This window comes from Amphibalanus amphitrite, unplaced genomic scaffold (genome assembly GCF_019059575.1).
Source record: "Amphibalanus amphitrite isolate SeventyFive unplaced genomic scaffold, NRLGWU_Aamphi_draft 001796F_arrow, whole genome shotgun sequence".
Lineage (NCBI taxonomy): Eukaryota > Metazoa > Arthropoda > Thecostraca > Balanomorpha > Balanidae > Amphibalanus > Amphibalanus amphitrite.
In genome coordinates this window covers 91092-110982 of record NW_024883289.1, presented here as the reverse complement: position 1 = coordinate 110982, position 19891 = coordinate 91092, and the positions used below count along the sequence as shown (strand labels likewise).

Genomic DNA, 19891 nt, shown 5'->3' with positions numbered 1-19891 from the left:
ACGTTAGGCGGTGCTGGTTGTGAAATAAGTGGCCAGAAGACTCGTGTGATTATTAGTGTACCTATATTGTTGTGTAATAATGTGTCTTTAAAGACGTTTGGTACGTGATGGTTTACATAGGGAAAGTGCAATACATGGTCGAGACTGAGAGTTTACGCTTTTCTAAGCTCAATAATTAGGTTACATTTCGGGAGTTTTACGTGGCTGAAATAAGTAAGTCATACTGAATTGTCGTTTCCTCCTGGGTTTATCATTTATTTATCAGAGATTCAGAAGGCACAAAGCGGGAGATTTCATCTGCATTTAATTGTTAATGGCTGGAAGCAGGAATCTACCACGCATGGATTCGGTGACCTCCAGCCAAACTCCAGCTACGCACGATCCGGCTCCGTTAAATACATCACAGCGTAGTACACCACCCGGCGCTAGTTTTCCGTCACGTTCACTCGGCCTTCGAATCCAGATTCAGCCGGTTCACGACCCCCGAATTTCCTCAGTCCCGGATATACCCTGAGTCCCGGCGGGGCCCCCTCGGGCGGCGGGCGGCTGGCACGGTCTGGCGCCGGCTGCCCGACAGGATGTCACGAGTCGCCGGGCCGGGTCGGCAGTCTGCGGGAACTCCCCGGTCCGTGCCGCCGCACCGAGCGGGTCGCCGGCGGGACCCGCTCCCGGCACCGCGCGTGGTAACAGAGAGGCAGCCGGATGGCGCCGCTCGGCTCCCTGTTTGTTGCGTGGATGTTTGGCCCAGTTCATAGCGCCGATAGACCGTCCATGCTTCTGTTCTGTTTTGCGCCCGAGTTCGCAGGAACGCGGATGTCTCGAAGGGTCGGTACATCCTTTCGTGGCCATTTCCGCCTAGCTGTTTTCAACAGCCTAGTTTGTCACTGGTCACCATAGTACTTAGCAGCGCACAGATCGCGGATTCAAGCTCTCTCTCGACACATTTACACGTCAACTGGCTGGTGAATGACCAGTTCAGTTGCTCGCGTCATGACCTTTCCACAGTGAGGTCCGTCTTGTTTCGCGCTTGTGTTGCCCGAGTTCCTTATATTTAGCTGGACGCCTCATATATAGATAAATTCATACATGTTTGTTCACGGGATCCACAGCTATCTACTTGTTGACAGCTGGTAAAGTCAGTCACCGGTCGCACTTTTATGGAACACAGTACAATATCCTCATGCTCAGCATATCGCATTACACCTATATAACCGTATAGACGGCGCATCAATGGTTGTCATTTGCTCATTGATACCGTCTTTGGCTCACTTGGAAACCTCTCTTCGCTTCACACACGTCATGCGCACGACACAATCGTCACCGTCTTCTACAAATGCTTACCTCGCTGCAGAACCGCTCTCTGGCCCACTGGGAACCTGCCCATAGCAGCTCTGTCGTCTAACACACTTCCGCGGCTCGTGGGCTCGTCAGCTGAGTCCTGCCCCTTCTCTCGCCTCTTGGTGGCTCTCGGGCCAGCCTTGCATATCCCCTTGCCTCTCACCACCTTCCCAGCGTCCCTCAGCTCAGTCGTGCCCCCCCCCCCCCATATATCCAGCGCCCCTCAGCTCAGTCCGGGCACTCCGACGTGTTGTGCGGCGTCCTTGAAGTACTTTCTGCCATAGGAGCGCACGATCTGCGTGAAGTCGAGCCGTTTCAGCGCCGCCTCCAGCTGGCACTGCGCCTCGAACTCGAACACCTTGACGATCGAGTCCTTGCAGCGTTTGATGAAGAGCTCGCTGATGGCAGCCAGCAGTGAGTCGATTGGAAACAGGCCGTCCGCCTCGGCGTCGATGTCTCTGTGGGAAGAGAGGGGGAGGGTCGGGTCAATGTCTCTGGGGAGTGGGCACTGAGCAAAGCCAGCGTAAATGTCTCTGTGATATTGGAAGGACATCCTCAAGATTCGCTCACCCGACATGGACGACCTCGAAGGAGGGAATGACGATCTGCATGGTGCTCGTGTTGATGCGCGCCTTCATCTTCACCGTGACGGCGTCCACGTCCACGGTCAGGTCAAAGTTGGGACCCAGGTCCATGAACTTGGCCGTGCAGTTTGTGTTACACTGGCGGACAAACGAGGCTGTTAAGTGCACGAAGTGGGACGGGCAAAATCCAGCTGGAAATTTTAGAACATAAGATTATTCACCGCAAATGTGACTGTATTTTCAAAATTTCGATCAGCAATAATTATTGTAGGAGCTATGAACGAAAAGTCAAACACCTGGCCCGTAAGTCGCTGACGTGGGCTTTGAGATCATTACTTGACTGAAAATATTAAAATGTGTTCACAGTCGCTCCCGTTATAGTTAGCTAGCACACTTGTTTATCCGCGAAGCTCTAGGTAATCAGGGGTAGATCAGCGAATGTTGGATGTTGCATGAAGCGTAATTATGTTGAAAATGGCTCAGTCTAACGAGGATCAATTCACTGCGAGTGTGCGCACCTCGATTTTGGTGGTGGCGAGCTGGGTCTGCAGTGTGAGCCAGTCGCCGTCCAGCTCCAGGATGGCGTCACCCTTCCGCCGCAGGGTCGACATGCCCTTCAGAGAGGTGGCCAGGAACGTCACTGACGCCGACAAACGGATGAAAAACAGCTGAAACGGGTCCCCGAACACGTCAGAAAAGGGCGACCGAACGTTCAAATACCACCGGGAGAAGGTTGATGGCATGGACAACGGACGCTCAAAAGAGTCACGGCGATTACAATTGTTAGCCTTCGACCCTATCTCCAGTCTCCACGATATACACGTACCGTAAGGTGGGGCTATTTGAGACAGTGGGGCTATTTGAGACAGTATTTAAAATCGTTATAAAATAAAAACCGTTTGAAATGTATGCCTAATTTTTGCTCAGGCGATTTACTGCTCGATTCCACACCTTCCTGAGCAAAAATATCACATAAAAATCAAACGGTCTTCATTTTATAGCGATTTTAATTACTGTCTCAAATAGCCCCACTGTCTCAAATAGCCCCACTTTACGGTATTACTTTTAAAGTTTTCGTTTGGTTCTTTGGAGCTTTATCTATTCCATCCTTTGTCTCGCCTCACGTCGCCAGTCTGGGCCGTAAACCTTTCGCTCTTCAGCAGCGTGCCGCCTACCTTTTCCTCGAACAGTGTCTCGTCGTCGGCCACTTTGAGCGGGTCCAGGCCCTCGCTCTTGATCAGGCTGCGCGCAAACTCCATAGCGTTGTCGACGAACCGGTTGGCGTCCGACGTCTTCGCCCGCCCCTTGTTGCCCTGCACGTGCCGCCTGCAACGGAATAGATGTGTGACATAAGCGCAGATCTGAAAATTCAAGCTGACGGGAGTACTACACTTATAATCACAATGTTTATCCACTTCAGCGTCCACTACCCAGCCAACTGCATTCTCGTTGGGAAGTGTCTAGCTCTCAGCACAGTCGTGCCGCCGTCATTCGCATATACATGTTTTTGTACAGGTGGGCTCGCTTGTGTCAAACTGCCTACTGAAGCATTCTTCAAGCTGTGTAAAACGATGTTGAATCAAGTGTTGCCCACACATGTGTAACACCCTTATGAAATGTGATGTGACCCTTTCAAAATCAATAACTGATTGCGATTCATCCAAGGATTCAGAGTTACACGAGGAACCAGCCTATGCATTGATCATAATGTAACGAAGGATCCGGTGCAATGCACTGGATGTCCGGTATAGACTATAGGATATTCGTTTTCGGCAATCGGCACTGCAACACTGCCTCCAGTGGCGAACTGAAATGGCCGCTCTGAATGGCAGACCCGGGCGTCCGTCCGACTCCAGACTCCAGCCGCACCTGAGGATCCAGGAGAGCCACTTCCTGACGGCCTTCTCCTCCATGTCTTCCACGCCGGTTTTGATGAGCAGCGCGAGCCCGGCGGCCGCTCCGGCCTGCTTCCTCAGCGCCATGACTGGCCGCCTGTCTGCCGTGACACCGCTCTCGGATGGTAGACGGGGGAAGGGAGCGGCTCACCCTACAGAGATCTACTGGAGTGGCCCGGAGTCCCGGACCGACTTGATCGAACCTCTCCTGTCGCAAGTAGGTGAAGAATCACTGCACCCTCGCTGTCCGTTCAGACAACTCAAATCGACGTCCACTCAAACCACGGATTTTGTGTGTTCGCTGATCTCCAACACGGCTACAGATAGCCCTCCAGGGCCAGAGCTCGACAGCCGCCCTCCACTCGCTCACAGGTCTGGGCCGCCGTCCGTGCGCCGCCAGTCTCGACTGCCGCCTCTCCGGACAGAAGGACGAGGAACACTTGTGTCGCGCCGAGCGGTGACGCCGCACCAACACCTGTGTGTGACGACGGAGGCGGAACCGGCACACGAGCCACCCGCCGGCCCCAGGCTGCGCTGCCGAGCTTGCTTATCAATGACAGGGATCAGCACATATGAAAGCAGTTCGCACATGTTTGACGCCAGTCTTTCAAGTTGATACTATAGCGGGGCGTAACCGGGAAATCTGTTAGTCCTGGTCTAAAACTCACACATGGTGAATTTAGCGAGTAGCATCACTGAACTGCGGAGACCCTAACCCCCGCGACCCCCTCACAGTGACGAAGGCGGTGCCCTAAGCCTTCGAATACTTTCACGCCCACGGTAGTCGAGTTTCTCGTTACGGGCTTAGTCAATTACCAACTACCTACTTTCCTACTCCCGAATGTAATTGTTTGGTTGGAAATCCAGCGTCGTTTCCGCTCCTCCCGACCAATGTCCGCTGTGAGAGCCAGACTGTTTCGCGCTGATCGCTGCTGCGGGCTGCATCAGCCGACGGCCAAGCTCCTTTATGAGACCGGCGGCCGCCGTACCCAGGACACCAGACGTTTCGACCGCAAAAGGAACGAAGGCGTATCGTTCACGGAAAGCTGCATATCGGGCAATATGCCTCGGTGATTTGTGTGCGCATTCTGTTTTAAAGGCCAGATAAACGTACTACCCAACTCGTTAGGTGAATACAATATCAAGTGAGCAAAAGTGTCCACTCTGTTGGCACGGCGGTGTTTAGCCCCACCGTCTCACGCGGAGCGTCTGTGAAGTGTCGCAGTCTGCCTCTCCCACCCTTCACTTGTCACGCACATTGTGCGTGCGCTGTGCGCAGTCGGCAGCAGTGCTTCCCCGCGGGTAGTGATTAAAAATGGATCTCGCGAAACGTCTCTTGGTGAGTGACGGACTTTTTTTAACGAAGGAGTCTGAAAGGGTTATTCACCGGCATGATAACTAGTTAAAAAGATATCATAAATCATTAGCAAATGCTTCCAGATGACAGAGGCTTTGGATTCCGTACTTAAATCATTGCCCGGAAAATTAATTAATTAATGACGTCTTGATGTTACCTCACCAATAAGATCCTTGACGATTTCCCATGTATGTGAAACTTTCGAAACTACTTCATCTGGTTATAGTTGTTCTTTTACAATCGGACTTTACGAAAGTCTTTGCGATATCGAGAGTGGACTTGCTCTCGATTTTCTCTATTAATTGAATATATGTACGAACATGAAACATCAAACATATAGGTACATAACTCGTATGTTAACCCTCGCCGGACCTATCGGTTTTCTACATACGTGCCGGCCGAGGGGGGGGGGGCGGGTACGACCCCCCCTCGCCGTTTCGCCCCTGGTGGAGCTAGCGCGTCGCGGAAAAAAAACGAGCGTGTGCGCCGTTACGAGACGCAGAGATTGGTACCCGATTTTAAGGTCCTAGGTCAACTGGTGACCTCTGAGGTCAGGTCAAGTGCCCCAAGGTACGGTTCAGTTTTTGGTGAATAACTTCGCAAAAAACGGCCGCAGAGCCGTGGTTTTGGCAGCATCGTGTTCGCCTCGATCAGGCGCGTCGAATGATATACTCTTTGTTCGGGTCAGGTCAACTTAGGGTGTTGACCTCAGGTCAAGGTCAGGTCAGCACCCCCAGGTCACGAAGTTGATCGAAAGAGGTCATGTCGCATATCATTGGATTCAGCAGGTCTTCCTGAGTCCATTGGTGGCTTTCCCGACTCGCTAGCTCAATTTGATCAAGAGTTATTGACGAAAAACTAATATGACATTGATGACGTCATAAATGACGTCACGCAAGGTCAACATTGCGAAAGTGACGCATCTAACCTTGCAAGGAGTGCATCAAATCACGATTCTGTGTGCTTGAGATAGTTGGAGATCGTTCCCGGCGCCAGAATAGCAGTTTTCATTTTTCCCCATTGACTTATAATGGTGAGGTCACGAAAATGACCTGACCTCATATGACCTTTAGGAAAAATCCGAGATATACAAGTTGTGAGACTCATAATGGATACTAGATCCTGCAAGTTTCATTTCCCTGTGACATCTCCTCTGGCACTTGGCAGTGAGGGCGTTGCGAAGTTGCGACATCTGAAGACCGTGCAGAGGTTCACTTATGACGTCATAGGTCAGTGACCTGACCTGACCCCAAAATGCGGTTGGTGTCAAACGATTCGGCTTGAATCAAAGGTCAGGTATGCCATGTTTCAGTTCTCTATCGCCAGCGTGTTCGGAGCTATCGCGAAAAACCCTATGGGGGGGGGCGGCATCCGCCCCCCCCCCTCGGCCGGCGAGGGTTAACTCGCACACCGACAGGGGGCGGATATCCGCCCCCCGCCCCCTGAGGTTTTTCGTAAATAGCGGGAAAACCACGGCGAAATTGGGATGACTATTCGCTCATCAATTTTACACATGGTGTGCAAGTTTGAACCTCCTACCTTTTAACCCGCGCACCGACGGGGGTCTGCGCCAGCTTAGAACCGAGGGGGGGGGTGGCGGTTGACCGCCCCCCCCCCGAGATATCGAGAACGAAGCAAGATAGAGACAATCAGTAAACGGCATGGGGTACGCACGGACAAGGTCTTCAATTTTTACCCAGGTCATTTTCATGTCAAGTCAAAGATGACGTCACAGGGGTAAAAAAGTCAAATGGCCGCCCTAGATCAGGAGAGTTTTCCTCGAGTAACTTTCGAAGTAGCCGAGCTAGGAACAAGCTAAGGGCACCATCGTGACCCTCTCGTCAATCCGCATCAAATGATATATGTGTTGACCTCGAAAGAAAGGTCAAAGGTTGACCTCTGGTCACGTGACCGTAAGGTCATCCTGTATAATTCGATGCGCATTAACGAGCTGAACACGATGAGACCATCCGTGCGGCTGCATCTCGTTCCTGCGAGGAGTTATTAGCAAAAAACCTTTGGTGACCCTTGGTGACGTCACATGACCTTACAGTTGCCCAACAGCAAAACAGGCCTCAAGGTAGTCAAGGTTGATCGTATCTGAAGTCATTCATGGTATATTGGGCCATTCCGACGCGTTTTAGTGAAAAAGCAGGGAGTTGATTTTTCAGCCATTGACTTATAATGGGGGGGTCAAGAAATTGACCTGACCTTAGGTCATCAATATCAAAATTCCGAGATAAACAAATTGTGGCTACTTATGACCTCGTTACATCCTGAGACTTTCAAAGGCCTCCGTCATCTACTGTAGCTCTGACACGGTGACAAAGTTGCAAAAAAGTGATTTGAGGTTGGGTCATTCGACGTGACCTGGTGACCTGACCCTAAAAGGTAGGAGGTTCAAACTTGCACACCATGTGTAAAATTGACGAGGGACAAGTCATGCCAAATTTGGCGGCGCTACACGGCGCGTTTTTTTTTTGCGTTATTCACGAAAAACCTCAGGGGGTGGCGGTCAACCGCCCCCCCCCGTCGGTGCGCTGGTTAACCCGCGCACCGACGGGGGGGCGGATATCCGCCCCCCCTGAGGTTTTTCGCGAATAGCGGGAAAACCGCGGCGCGTAGCGCCGCGAAATTTGGTATGACTATTCCCTTATCAATTTTACACATGGTGTGCAAGTTTGAACCTCCTACCTTTCAAGGTCAGGTCACCAGGTCACTTTGAATGACCCAACCTCAAGTCACTTTTTTGCAACTTTGTCACCGTGCCAGAGCTACAGTAGATGTCGGAGGCCTTTGAAAGTCGCAGGATGTTATCAGGTCATTAGTAGCTACAATTTGTATATCTCGGAATTTTGATATCGGTGACCTAAGGTCAGGTCAATTTCGCGACCTCCCCATTATAAGTCAATGGGGGAAAAATCAACTCCCTGTTTTTACCACTAAAACGGGTCGGAATGGCCCCATATACCATACATGACTTCATATACGATCAACCTTCACTACCTTGAGGTCTGTTTTGCTGTTGGGCAGCTGTGAGGTCATGTGACGTCATCAAAGGTCACCAAAGGTTTTTGGCCAATAACTCCGTACAGGAACAAGATACAGACGCGTGGATGGTCTCATTGTGTTCAGCTCGTCAAGACGCATCGAATGATATAGGTACATGATGACCTCGAGGTCACGTGACCTGAGGTCAACCTTTGACCTTGACCTTTCGAGGTCAACATATAATCATTCGATGCGGATTGACGATAGGATCACGATGATGCCCTTAGTTTGTTCCTATCTTGACTAATTCGAAAGTTATTCGAGAAAAACTCTCTCCATATTTAGCGCCGCCATTTTGACTTTTTCGACCCCTGTGACGTCATCTTTGACCTGACCTGAAAATGACCTTAGTAAAAATTGTAGATCTTGACCGTGCGTATCCGATGCCGTTTACCGCTTGTCGCTATCTTGCTTCGTTCTCGAGATCTCAGGGGGGGGGGCGGTCATCCGCCCCCCCGTCGGTACTAAGTTGGCGCAGACCCCCGTCGGTGCGCGGGTTAAGATCAGGTCACCAGGACACTTCGAATGACCCGACCTCAAATCACTTTTTTGCAACTTTGCCACCGTGTTAGAGCTACAGTAGATGGCAGAGTCCTTTGAAAGCTGCAGGATGTAATGAGGCTATTGTTAGCTACAATTTTTTTTCTCGGAATTTTGAAATCGATGACCTAGTCAGGTCAATTTCTTGACCTCTTCAATATACGGCAATGGGGAAAAACCAACTGCCTGATTTTTTTTCACTGAAACGCGTCAGAATGGCCCAATATGCTATAAATGACTTCATATACCTACGATCAAACCTTGACTATGTTGATTGTTGAGGTCTTTTTGCTGTCTGGCAACTGAAACTTCATGTGATGTCATCAAAGGTCACCAAAGGTTTTTTGCTAATAACTCTTTCCAGCAACGAGATACAGTCGCGCGGATGGTCTCATTGAGTTCAGCTCGTCAAGGCGCATCGAATGATATACATGATAACCTTGAGTGTTGAGGTCACGTGACCTGAGGCTAACTTTTGACCTTGACCTTCCGAGGTCAGCTTATATGTTTCGATGCGGATTGACGAGAGGGTTACGATGGTGCTATTAGTTTGCTCTTAGCTTTGCTACTTCGAAAGTTATTCGAGAAAACGCTTCTTATCTCGCGCCGCTATTTCGCCTTTTGACCCCTGTGACGTTATCTTTGACCTGACCTTAAAATGACATCAGTAAAAATTGTATACCTTGTCCGTCCATATCTTATGTCGTTTACTGCTTGTCGCGCTATATCTTGCTTCGTTCTCGAGATATCAGGGTGCGGTTATCCGCCCCCCCCCCCCGCCCCGTCGCGTCAGTGCAAAGTTGGCGCGGATACCCGTCGGTGCGCGGGCTAATTAATAATTGGGTCATTGATGTAGTGCAGTACACTATAAAAGTTAGGGATGTAGTGCGGTACAGTTATTAGTTAACCACTTACCAGTCAGTGATGTAGATTGTAGTGCGGTACAGTATACCAGTCAGGGATGTAGTGCGGTACAGTATACCAGTCAGGGATGTAGTGCGGTACAGTATACCAGAGATCTAGTGCGGTACAGTATTCCAGTCAGAGTTGTAGTGTTGTGGAATTATATGCATTTATGCGACATCTCTCAGTTTTCGGCGCCACGTTGTATCATAACGACGGAGTCATGCTCAATTTGTGATAATCAATAGATGCAGGCCAAACTTACTTGAGAATCCAGCAGATCCACTTTTTGATGATAGCCTCCTCCGCTTGTTCGATGGGTCCACGAAATCGGCTGTATAGACTGGCCAAGACACCCTTTTTAGGAGCCATGTCACACACTTTTCACCAAGCACGCTGCATGTAATTTTGCCGTCAGCTCCCGCTCTGTTTCCTAAAAGCTTTTACACCTTCATTGTCAAGTTGTTTACATTCGCATCATAAGGTCTTAGACAGACACAGTTGATTGGAAATGGCGTATACGATTATTACTTTACCCGCGTTTCACCACGTGGAACCGTCACTGTCACCCTGTAGAGTTGACACTAACACTCGCAGTTTTACACCAACACTCGCAGAGTTTACATCAACACTCGCAGTGGTGATGCCTCCACTCGCAGACACCGATGCCGTCAACACACTCGGTGTTTATGCCCTGAGATGCACCGTGGGTAGCAACAGTCTTGCGGGCACTTCCTTGTCTTCGTTTGAAGTAAGCAACAGTAAAATTGTTAGTCAGATGAATATTCTAGCCTGGCAGCTTCTGACACCGGCCTTAGCCTTGGCTTTAGCTCTCTACTTTCAATCTGACTCGCTGAGCAGTGGAGTTCACGAACGGACTTACAGAAAGGACGCTTGTCAACAACAAACAACCACAATTTCTGCGATATGCAGCCTCCGAGCCTCAGCAAACGTCACCGACTCAAATCACGCTGCGGTATTCAGTGCTTTTACACCGTTTCCGTTAAACGACCGCAGCTCAGCATGTAGGGTAGGTGATCAAACACTTTTCGCTTCAACAATATCTCAGCTCGGTCAGGCGATGTTTCTGTTCAGCAGCCGGTCAGCAGAGCGCAGCCAGGCGGTCAGCAAGGCGGTCAGCGGTGGCACTGAGCCAGCCAGCAGTCGGTCAGCAGGGCGGCGGTCAGCAGGGCGGCGGTCAGCAGGTCAGCCCGTCAGCAGGTCAGCTGCTCAGCCGGTCAGCAGACGCTGTAGACCTCCTGTCCGCGGCTGCGACACTCCTCCACCAGACAGTCGGCGATCATACAGGCTGCGACGACGGCGACGACGAGCAGCAGGCCGAGCGCAGCCAGGGCGGCGTCCATCCTGGGCGGGCTGACCGGGCGGCGCGCGACTGGCGCGGCCTCAGAGAGCCGAGCCGGGCGCGCAGCGGCGGCTGCAGCTGTAGGCACGTCTCCACCCACAGCTGTGGTGGACCCGGCCGGTCCTCACACACACACACAGACAGACATACAGACATACAGAGATTCACACATAGACATACACACAGACAGGCAGACAGACAGACAGACAGACAGACAGACAGACAGACAGACAGACAGACAGACAGACAGACAGACAGACAGACAGACAGACAGACAGACAGACAGACAGACAGACAGACAGACAGAACAGACAGACAGAACAGACAGACAGACAAAGATTCACACACAGATATACACACAGACAGACAGACACACAGACAGACACACAGAGATTCACGCACATATATGCGATGTATGCACAAGCACATTGCATGCAGACAGGCACACTGACAGACACAGGGATTCTCTACAATCTAAAGCTAGTCGGTACTGCTGCCGGACCAATCCAGTTACGACAGCCAGGGTCAGTGGGTATATACAGGGTGAGCCATAAAGCTTTACCCATCGAAATGGGATTATGGGTACCGTACCATGCATCCCTGTACAGGGCATGCGGTCAGGATCTAAGGTTTTACTGACGGAAACGCATACGTTTATTTCATTATGAATTCTTTCGAATATGCACCTCTCTTAACCGAAGAAAGAAAACTGAGGACTTCTGGCTTCTGCTTCAATCCATAGGACTGTGCTTTTGACTGATTTGACACCTTATTCATTGACAGTTCTTGTTCGTTGCGTTTGAGCTCGATATAACTAAGTACTGATGCAGTTTTAATAAGTTAATGTAAAGGTAGCAGTTTTGTATTGCATTTCTGATTCTTGAATTATGCAGTTATGACTTATGCCTAATAAGTGGGCAGAGTAGGTAAGTACTTCGGTATCGTAAAAAGCAACGCTGATCTCGATAACCTATTAAATAACGAGAAGGACGCTCGGCTCGCCCTCTCTCCCTGCTGTATTCAGGGGTAGGAGATAATTAGTGGCCACTGGCCCTTACCGACAGATGACCCTGATTCATTTGAGGTAATACCTATTTGTCATAACGTTCTTATTCTTCTTTTCTCGCCTAATTTTATTCGTCTCCCCTAGATGGCACCAGTGATTAACGCCTGACGCATATGCTGTGCCGCATAGCTCCAAGCCGCGCGCGCGCCTGAGGAACGCGTGGGACTGGGGAGTTCCCGCGTGTGAAGAGAATACGCCGGGTTAGCGGGCAACTGGTGGCGATATAGGGAGTAGTGGCGTGGCTGGTAAGTACAATGCCGTCTTTATATCCTGTGGTATGTGAAAGGACAGTTCCCCGATCACCAGAGTGCAGGCAGCTGAATGTCTTCATCGTATATGGCGTCATGCGTATTAGCCCTCGGCGGTCCTCCCCAGAGTAGGCATATAGAAACAACGTCTTGCCTGCCTGGCAGAGTGCCAACGTGACGCTCGAATGAGGGCCCGTGGAGCGTACTTTTCGTCAGCGGCTCCGCGACCGGCGTGTCTAAACTAGTCAGCTTCGTCCTTGTTGATCAACATGAGGTTGATGCTCGTCGCGATGAGTCACCGTCAGTGAGATGGCGGCATTGCCATAGCTGAATTGTCTGATGGCTCTCAGCGTCAGCCGTCCCGCATTTACAATATCTGCACATAAGTAGTAGGTATATTGACATATTGAGTGTGGCACTTGTGTTATACCTACGGACTGCATTTTTTAAAGTTAAAGTATTTTCCTTAGCAGAGAGACGAGAGTGCCGCGATTTATTTGTTTACTTTTGTAAGTGTTAGCGTAAGGTTTTGCTGGTCGCTGGATTTGGGTGCAGGCTCTCCTGGTCACCAGATCATGGGTAGCGGAGCAGTTTGAATTAAGTTATTTAATTGGAGCGGCGGTACTTTTATGAACTTGTGGCATCAGCGACAGCCTACCTACAATGCGCGATTCTGATAGTGGCTTATTACAGTCACATATGATAGTGAATTCGACTCCGACTCAACGATTCGACAATGCCGCGCGGGGAGCGGTGTCTCCTTCTCGTGCCATCGGTTACATGATTCCCGGGCACATGATACCCAGAGTACAGTCCCTAGTGCGACAACCACACTGCAGTAATCGGATCCGATAGCGAACGGACAACCGACGATCGACGCCTATCGCCGCTGACGGAGCTCCGAGTCTGGGCGGTTCTGTCTGTCCGACGGGACGGTTCCGTCTGTCGAGACGGCCATATCCGTGTGTCGATACGGGTCCATGTGTTGGGACGGGTTCGTCCGACGGTGCTGTACTGGCGACTGGTAGGGCGGGTGTTGACGGTGACACACGCCGTTCTCGAACTTCCACCGCCGGACGCGCTTCCTATTCTCCCAATACCGCCGGCCCGGGCCGCCGGGGCGCGGGGGAGGGCGGGGATTCCTTCTCCAGTTGCAGACACCACCACCGGATCGGTTTTAAACGGGACCAGAGTCACCCCCGGATCAGAAGGCTGTCGGGGTCGTGCCGGGCTCGAGCTGCGCCAGCCGCGGGCCTCAGAAGCGCTACGCTCGTGTCGTTTTGGGCCGGTCACCGCTGCGTCAGAAGTCTGCAAGGGCCGCTGCACTTCTGAAGAGGACAGCCGTTGGGGACAGGACGGGAGTGAGGATTTAGCTCTCGGTGAGGTGGGGACGCAATAAGCGACCGTGTTTTTATTCTAATCAAATTACAGTACATGTTGTCTGCTGTCAACCTTCCTTTATGGCGCCGTCTTTAGAGATAATCATTTGTGATATCTGTTGTGAACGTCTTTAGCTCGTAATTTACCCTGTATGTAGATGGTCTCACAAGGCGTTATAAACGACTTAGTTTGCTTTGAGCCCAATGCATTTATATTTTACTCTTCTGGTTTAAAGGGTCGGCACGATATACATGCGTTATGCTTAATTCATTGGTCCGAGATTCTTGGGAACTGTGAATCATACCTAAATTAATGTAGACATTCCTTTGTAATTCAGTGCTGTTAATTGGGACACTATAAACCTCGTGTTTCTCTACAAACAAAACGAGTTCGGACGCGTCTCGTCTCTGGCAGGTGTAAGTGTCTCATGTCAGTGTCACCGGAATGCAGCTGGTATCGAGAGGCCCTCATTGCCGCATCATGTTGACCGTCTCAAGGGCAGGGCAGGTCCCCTAACCCGGCCCGGGTGGTTGCGCCATGTTGTGGGGACGGAGCTCGTACCTATGTATATCAGCTGTCTGTCCCCTGCAGTCAGCAGACGGACGGCCGGTAGTGCCGACAACAGCCATGGCTCGGCTCGGTACGGCGCTGGTGCCGCTGCTGGTGCTGCTGGTGCCTCTGGTGCCAGCGCTGGCCGACCGGTGCCCCGGCGGAGAGCTGGCCTGCCCGGAGCCCAGCGTCTGCTGCCGTACCGACTCTCCCCAGCAGCCCTTCATCTGCTGTCCCTATCGGAACGGCGTCTGCTGCGGCGACGGGCGGCACTGCTGCCGAGAAGGTGGGTACGACACATACGCGTACCCACGGCACACGTCACCGCTCAGTGCGCAGTCGCACAAACGAAGTTACCAGACGTTTACTCAGTTTATTAGAAAAAGATCCACGCAAAACGAGGCTCTTTCACGTCAATCAATAAAACGGCGACAATGATGGTGTAGGACAAGCAATCACTAACTCAGCTCACAATACCTCACGCACGCATACGCATGTAAAAGCATACATTCCTTTCTAAGAAAGAATGCACAGTCAGGCAACGTTTGCAGGGTTTACTGGACCTGAGCTGACTGGCAGCTGGTTATGTCCCCACCGTTGACCCGACCTAGTCAGTTGACGTGATCCCATCGGCGCTCAGTTCACATGTGACCTGATCTTCACAGGGTTCACGTGTAGCTTGACCACCTACCGACGACCTGGTATCGACCTGACCTGACCTACCTGCAATTCACCACTGCTCCGACCACCAACCGGTGACCTGACCTGATCTTCTTGCGCAAGGTTCACGTGTGACCTGACCTGACCTCACTGCGCAGGGTTCACGTGTGACCTGACCTTCGTGCGCAGGGTTCACGTGTGACCTGACTTGACTTGACCTGCTTGGGATTCTCGTGTGACCTGACATTGGCCTGACCTTCCTGCACAGGGTTCACGTGCGACCTGCTTTGACCTTTCTGGGCAGGGTTCACGTGTGACCTGACCCGACCTTTCTGTGCAGGGTTCTGCGCAGGGTTCTGACCTGACCTGACTTGACCTGCTTGGGATTCACGTGTGACCTGACATTGACCTGACCTCACTGCGCAGGTTTCACGTGCGACCTGTCGACCAGCCGATGCGTGAAGCAGCCGCCGGAGCCGGGCCTGTGTCCGGACGGCAAGAGCCGGTGTCCGGCGGGCGCCACGTGCTGTCCGCTGGCTGACCACCGCTGGGGCTGCTGTCCGTACGCGCGCGCCGTCTGCTGCTCGGACAAGGTGCACTGCTGTCCCGAGGGCACTCAGTGTGACCTGCAGACACTCACCTGTCTGAAGGTCAGTGGTAGTTAGGGACGGGTGCGTATGTTAGGGACTCTGTCAGCTCGCCGATACAGCGCTACCCACATGAACTTGAAGCTAACTATTATTTGATATGGTACCATGAACCGTCCACTTGGCTGGTAAGCTGTGATTCTTGTCCAACTTTGATGGTTTCTTATTTGCTTTTGCAAGCTGGAAAACAATGTGCGTTTAACAGCAATGCTATTTATCTGGGCGGTAGAAATCCTCTGAGAAAATATTGAACGTCGTAACCCTTGTAACCGCAGGCTGTTTGAAATAGACAAGCACAATTCGTACGTAGTGAAGTGTCGTCGAATTCTTGCTGTAATGTTGTGAATTTTTCAAGAGATGCAGATACTAACATTTTGCATTTCTGTTCCAGAAATCGGAGCATCCGATGATGCAGTTCGCTGAAACGGATATGAAAGGCACGGAGGGACACATTGGTCTCCATGCCTGAGATCTTCAGTGAATGAAAAGTCCGGTGCTGCTCATCCCAAGTTTATAAAAGTCGCCAAGTCGAGCAGGGACACTGCCTGGCATTTGCACCCCTGTAGGTCAATACCTACGACTGTTAAACGCAATCGGGGACCAAGACGCGTTAAAGGGACCCTCCCACCTTAACATTAGTTTTGAGTTGAGATAGCCAAAATTGCGGCCAGGCTCAGAAACCACCATTTATCCTGGTCGCAACCCCCGCAGCTTTATGGTGTTCAAGAAATTTCTTCCCTTTACTTGCAGGGTGGGACCAGCGTGGTCCCTATCTCTTAACCATTACGGGAATCTGATGACGTCATCAGGCTTTCGAACGTCAGTTAAATGTTTGACTAAAACGTTTTGTAGCACGCGGTGGTATATGCTGCTTTGAGCGCAACAAATGCCGCACTTTCAAATAAAGTTGCTAGGAACAGCGGAGATCCCAAAAAGTAAACAAAAGTAAAAGTCTAATATCTTTAAAACCGGTGAATATTTTTCGATGAAATTTGGTAGATATTCGTTTTTGCGCTTTCTGAACCGAGCGACATCACTTTCATGCCAATTCATTAACTTTTTGAAGGTGGGAGGGTCCCTTTAAAGGGACTATCCCACCTTCTAAAATGTTGTTAAAACCAGTTAAATTGTGCCCGACTTTATAGATTGGATGACCAGGAACACGGTTCTGGCATTTATTTTTCATTAAACATCTTAGGCTTCCCATATTCCAAACACAAACTTTCAAATATGTGACGTCACAGCCCAAAATTACCTCCTTCCCCAGGCCACATTACTGTCATGAAGCTGATTCTTTTTACTCTGTAGGCACCACAACAAAGTTCAGACCAAGTTTTAAGCGATTTTTCAACGAACAAACCCATTTAAATCAGAATGACCAAACGAGGTGACGTCACACTAACGGTCGCTCCATGTTGAAGATAGGGCCTTGCACAAGGCCCATTTTCAAATGAAGGGAACGAATTTCTTCAACACCAAGAGGCCGCGGGGTTGCAACCTAGATAGATAGTGGTTTCTGAACCTCGCCTCAAACTTGGCTATCTCAACTCAAACCCCATGTTAAAGGTGGGATAGTCCCTTTAACCAAGCTTTCGGGTGTCGTTATGTGTTTTCAGTTCAGAGACCCTTCTTGGTGAAGCCAGCGCGATAAGTCAAAGGCGGAGTTATCTGATTATCGCCGTTCCCATTGTAACCCAGAAGTGATTTAGATCACTGAGGGCTATTGCGGGGGCTGGGGGCATTGACGACCAGTGAGGGCTAGGGCCAGTAAGAATGAACCAATGTCTCTGTACGGAGTATCGTTTTGGCTCTTTGTGCATGTCTTCCATGTTATTGTATCCAGGCGCAGCCGCTTTGTTTTGACTGGAAGTCCTTGCATATCGCTTTTACCATGATATACACCAGAAATGCGTAATTTGTTTCGTTCGTCTTTCGAAGATACCGGTTCAGTGTACACCCGCCTCTGTGGTGTCGAGACTACCAACAAGCAAAACATCAGCTACCATGCGCTCTAACAACCCGAAACGATGGCGCTCACATCATTACACCGTATATTATGTGTCACAGGAACAGGGGCGGCATGTCACCTCCGCCGGCCCCCTCCCCCTCCCCCCTGCCTCCCGTCCGTCCATATAGACTCGGCGCAGCAGAGACGGCGCCGCACGTATGGCGAACAGCGCTGGAAGAGCCGCGGCCGCGCAGGTCCCCGGCACCGCCTGAGATTCGAGCGGGTGGCCGCCGCGCTCCGCACCACACCCAGACACATACACACACACGTCCGTATCACAGCTGCTGAGGGGCCTCCGCGCAGGGGCGCCCTCGGCTCGGTAGTAGCTGCACCAGACCGACAGAAGATCGCCCACGAACGCGCGCGCACGCCAGTGGCAGTAGTTTGACCCGGCCCTCCGCCGAACGTCACCTCCGGCCTCAGTACAGCCAGCGAGCCGTCCACAATACAGTAAAAATACAATACAATACCATAAAATAACAACCCTAAGGACGGTCAGGTCAGGAGAGCACGAATAAAATACGAAAAACAAAGTCCCCAGGGTGGTTCGTAGTCTGTGGAAGTCAAGTCTTCACAGACCGATTGCATTTTCCCGCGCAGTTTGCGGAGATCGTCGACGATTTGACCGCGCACTATCACAACCGGAGCGGCCGCCAAGGGCCTCAGACACACAGTACAGACAGACACGGAATGTTGACCCGGCCGGTCGTGACGCCGCGCACCCGTTGTCGTGACGACCGGCGGCAGGCGGCGGTCAGTTTTCCGGCAGGCCCAGCGCGAGATATTGCTGGTGCAGCCGCTGCTTGCAGAACTCGTAAAACTCGATCTCGTGCGTGAAGTTTTTCCGGACAATGTCTTTGACGTATTCGGCGACAGGCGGCTTGTAGCTGTTCTTGTTCACATTGCTCAGCCTTTTCTCCTCTGAAACAAATGGTGCACATCAGGTCAGAACGTGTGACTTGCGACATGGTGTAACGAATAATGAAGTCGTAATATGCACGAGGCTGTTTATTATACTATGGAGTGGACGCTTGAAGCAATATAGATATGCACATTACAGTAGCTGAGCAAAGTAAAACTATAAAAAATCATTTCACCAACGGCGAGCAGTGACGTGCAGTGTTTTGTCACACGACAAGACAATCTAGCTTGAAACAAGCCGTCGTGTTTAGCCCGATATACGGAGCAAAAGTCCATCACTCGTCACTTACCCTGGTAGATATCTGATGCGCCGGCGAAGAACCGTGGAATGTAGTGCTCCAGCACGGTCAGCGTCTTGTTCATCTCCTCCAGCACACCCACGACGGCGTAGTACTTCTCCACGTTCCGCTTGGCCTTCTGCATGGCCACCTCCGAGTTGAAGGCGCTGACGGAGCGGGCGTCGAGGTCAGACGAGGGACCGAAGGCGAAACGGGACATTGTGATTAAGCTGCCTGACGAATACAATCTGGACTCTTGAAAACCAGAAATTCTAAATACTTTGTCATGAGCTTTAAAGCCATGTTTTATTCTCTTTAAGTAGCAATAACGTCTGTCACAAGCTGTTTCCCTCTGAAGTCTGACAAATAAACGGTTTTAGACTGAATGATCGGTGAACTGCTTACAGTTGATGTCGGTTCGCGCGTTGCGAGTCTGTAATAGCGAGGATACGACATGCAACACTCATTTAGTGCAAACATAAAGGTGCCTTCTGCATGTTTGGCAAAATGTGTGATGACTACCTACTAAAGTTCTCATTGGATAGCGAAAACAGAACACGTGTCCACCGTGCACTGTGCTGTGCCCATTGTCTGCGGAGTGCGGGGTCGGCGAGGGACTTTTTGGGGGTCGGGAGATGTTACACAGGACAAAATGAACACCCGGGCAGCGAAAATCCTAGCTGTAAATCCCCGAGTAAAAGTTACAAGGCTGTCTGCCGAGTGCCCCGGATTAGTTCCGGAACTGGCCACCAGATGTCAGTCGCGGCGCGTCACTCACGAGCAGTCCTCCTCCATGCCGCAGAAGAAGCCGGTCATGCGCCGGTGGTCGCCCACGCGGTCCTTCTTGTCGCCCTCGATGTAGCGGCACTCCCAGTCGTTGCTCAGCACGCACTGTTCGTAATCCTGCGGAGCCCACAGCAGTGGCGGTGATCGACCGCAGCGCCGCCAAGCGAACCGGCGCCGAAACACAGACTCCCCGCCAGGCAGCGCTAGTGCGACCGCTGGACGGAGGACAGAGGACGGGGGGTGGCTGGGAGGAGGTGGGCGGGGCGGGACAGGAGAGGAGGTAGGTCACCGAGCTGTCTTGATTTCGGAAACTGTCT

General features: G+C 51.3%; 3 protein-coding genes across 7 annotated transcripts in view; 1 reads left to right on the top strand and 2 right to left on the bottom strand.

The window, feature by feature from the left end:
- Window positions 1-234: 234 nt before the first annotated feature.
- LOC122375211 (mite allergen Lep d 7-like) lies at window positions 235-11060 on the bottom strand. 2 transcript variants are annotated; one of them, XM_043354472.1, is made up of 5 exons: window positions 9934-11060; window positions 3098-3248; window positions 2441-2590; window positions 1909-2060; window positions 235-1796 (listed from the first exon to the last, which is right to left on the bottom strand). In XM_043354472.1, exons 1-5 carry the CDS (start codon window positions 10038-10040, stop codon window positions 1562-1564), a joined length of 795 nt encoding a protein of 264 aa, XP_043210407.1. In that variant the 5' UTR covers window positions 10041-11060; the 3' UTR covers window positions 235-1561. The 2 variants fall into 2 exon arrangements, with proteins under 2 accessions (XP_043210407.1, XP_043210406.1); XM_043354471.1 differs by lacking the exon at window positions 9934-11060 and adding an exon at window positions 3792-4225 and having other exon boundaries at window positions 248-1796.
- Window positions 11061-12323: 1263 nt separating this feature from the next.
- Window positions 12324-17500, top strand: LOC122375210 (progranulin-like). 4 transcript variants are annotated; one of them, XR_006255360.1, is made up of 5 exons: window positions 13532-13724; window positions 14317-14560; window positions 15361-15584; window positions 15973-16191; window positions 17162-17500. XR_006255360.1 is itself a non-coding variant. In XM_043354470.1 (4 exons), exons 2-4 carry the CDS (start codon window positions 14353-14355, stop codon window positions 16048-16050), a joined length of 510 nt encoding a protein of 169 aa, XP_043210405.1. In that variant the 5' UTR covers window positions 12324-12342; window positions 14317-14352; the 3' UTR covers window positions 16051-17500. The 4 variants fall into 4 exon arrangements, 3 of the variants coding, with proteins under 3 accessions (XP_043210405.1, XP_043210404.1, XP_043210403.1); XM_043354470.1 differs by lacking the exon at window positions 13532-13724 and adding an exon at window positions 12324-12342 and having other exon boundaries at window positions 15973-17500; XM_043354469.1 differs by having other exon boundaries at window positions 13361-13724; window positions 15973-17500.
- Window positions 17501-17614: 114 nt separating this feature from the next.
- LOC122375209 (heparan sulfate 2-O-sulfotransferase pipe-like) overlaps window positions 17615-19891 on the bottom strand; it is a 46033-nt gene continuing 43756 nt past the window's right edge. Inside the window, exons 7-9 of the mRNA XM_043354466.1 lie at window positions 19567-19691; window positions 18801-18955; window positions 17615-18510 (exon numbers count right to left, since the gene is read on the bottom strand). Coding sequence (XP_043210401.1) covers window positions 18344-18510; window positions 18801-18955; window positions 19567-19691 — 447 coding nt within the window. The 3' untranslated portion in view covers window positions 17615-18343. The remainder of the gene's footprint in view (window positions 18511-18800; window positions 18956-19566; window positions 19692-19891) is intronic.

What these genes read in the sequence shown, in the direction of transcription:
- LOC122375211 (XM_043354471.1), bottom strand. Translation starts at nt 3,904, where the DNA reads ATGGCGCTGAGGAAGCAGGCCGGAGCGGCCGCCGGGCTCGCGCTGCTC. An exon ending in TGGCTCTCCTGGATCCTCAG is followed by an intron (nt 3,249 to 3,791) that starts GTGCGGCTGGAG and finishes ATTCCGTTGCAG; the next exon opens with GCGGCACGTGCAGGGCAACA. An exon ending in TTCGAGGTCGTCCATGTCGG is followed by an intron (nt 1,797 to 1,908) that starts GTGAGCGAATCT and finishes CTCTTCCCACAG; the next exon opens with AGACATCGACGCCGAGGCGG.
- LOC122375210 (XM_043354470.1), top strand. Translation starts at nt 14,353, where the DNA reads ATGGCTCGGCTCGGTACGGCGCTGGTGCCGCTGCTGGTGCTGCTGGTG. An exon ending in GCGGCACTGCTGCCGAGAAG is followed by an intron (nt 14,561 to 15,360) that starts GTGGGTACGACA and finishes CTCACTGCGCAG; the next exon opens with GTTTCACGTGCGACCTGTCG. An exon ending in AGACACTCACCTGTCTGAAG is followed by an intron (nt 15,585 to 15,972) that starts GTCAGTGGTAGT and finishes TTTCTGTTCCAG; the next exon opens with AAATCGGAGCATCCGATGAT.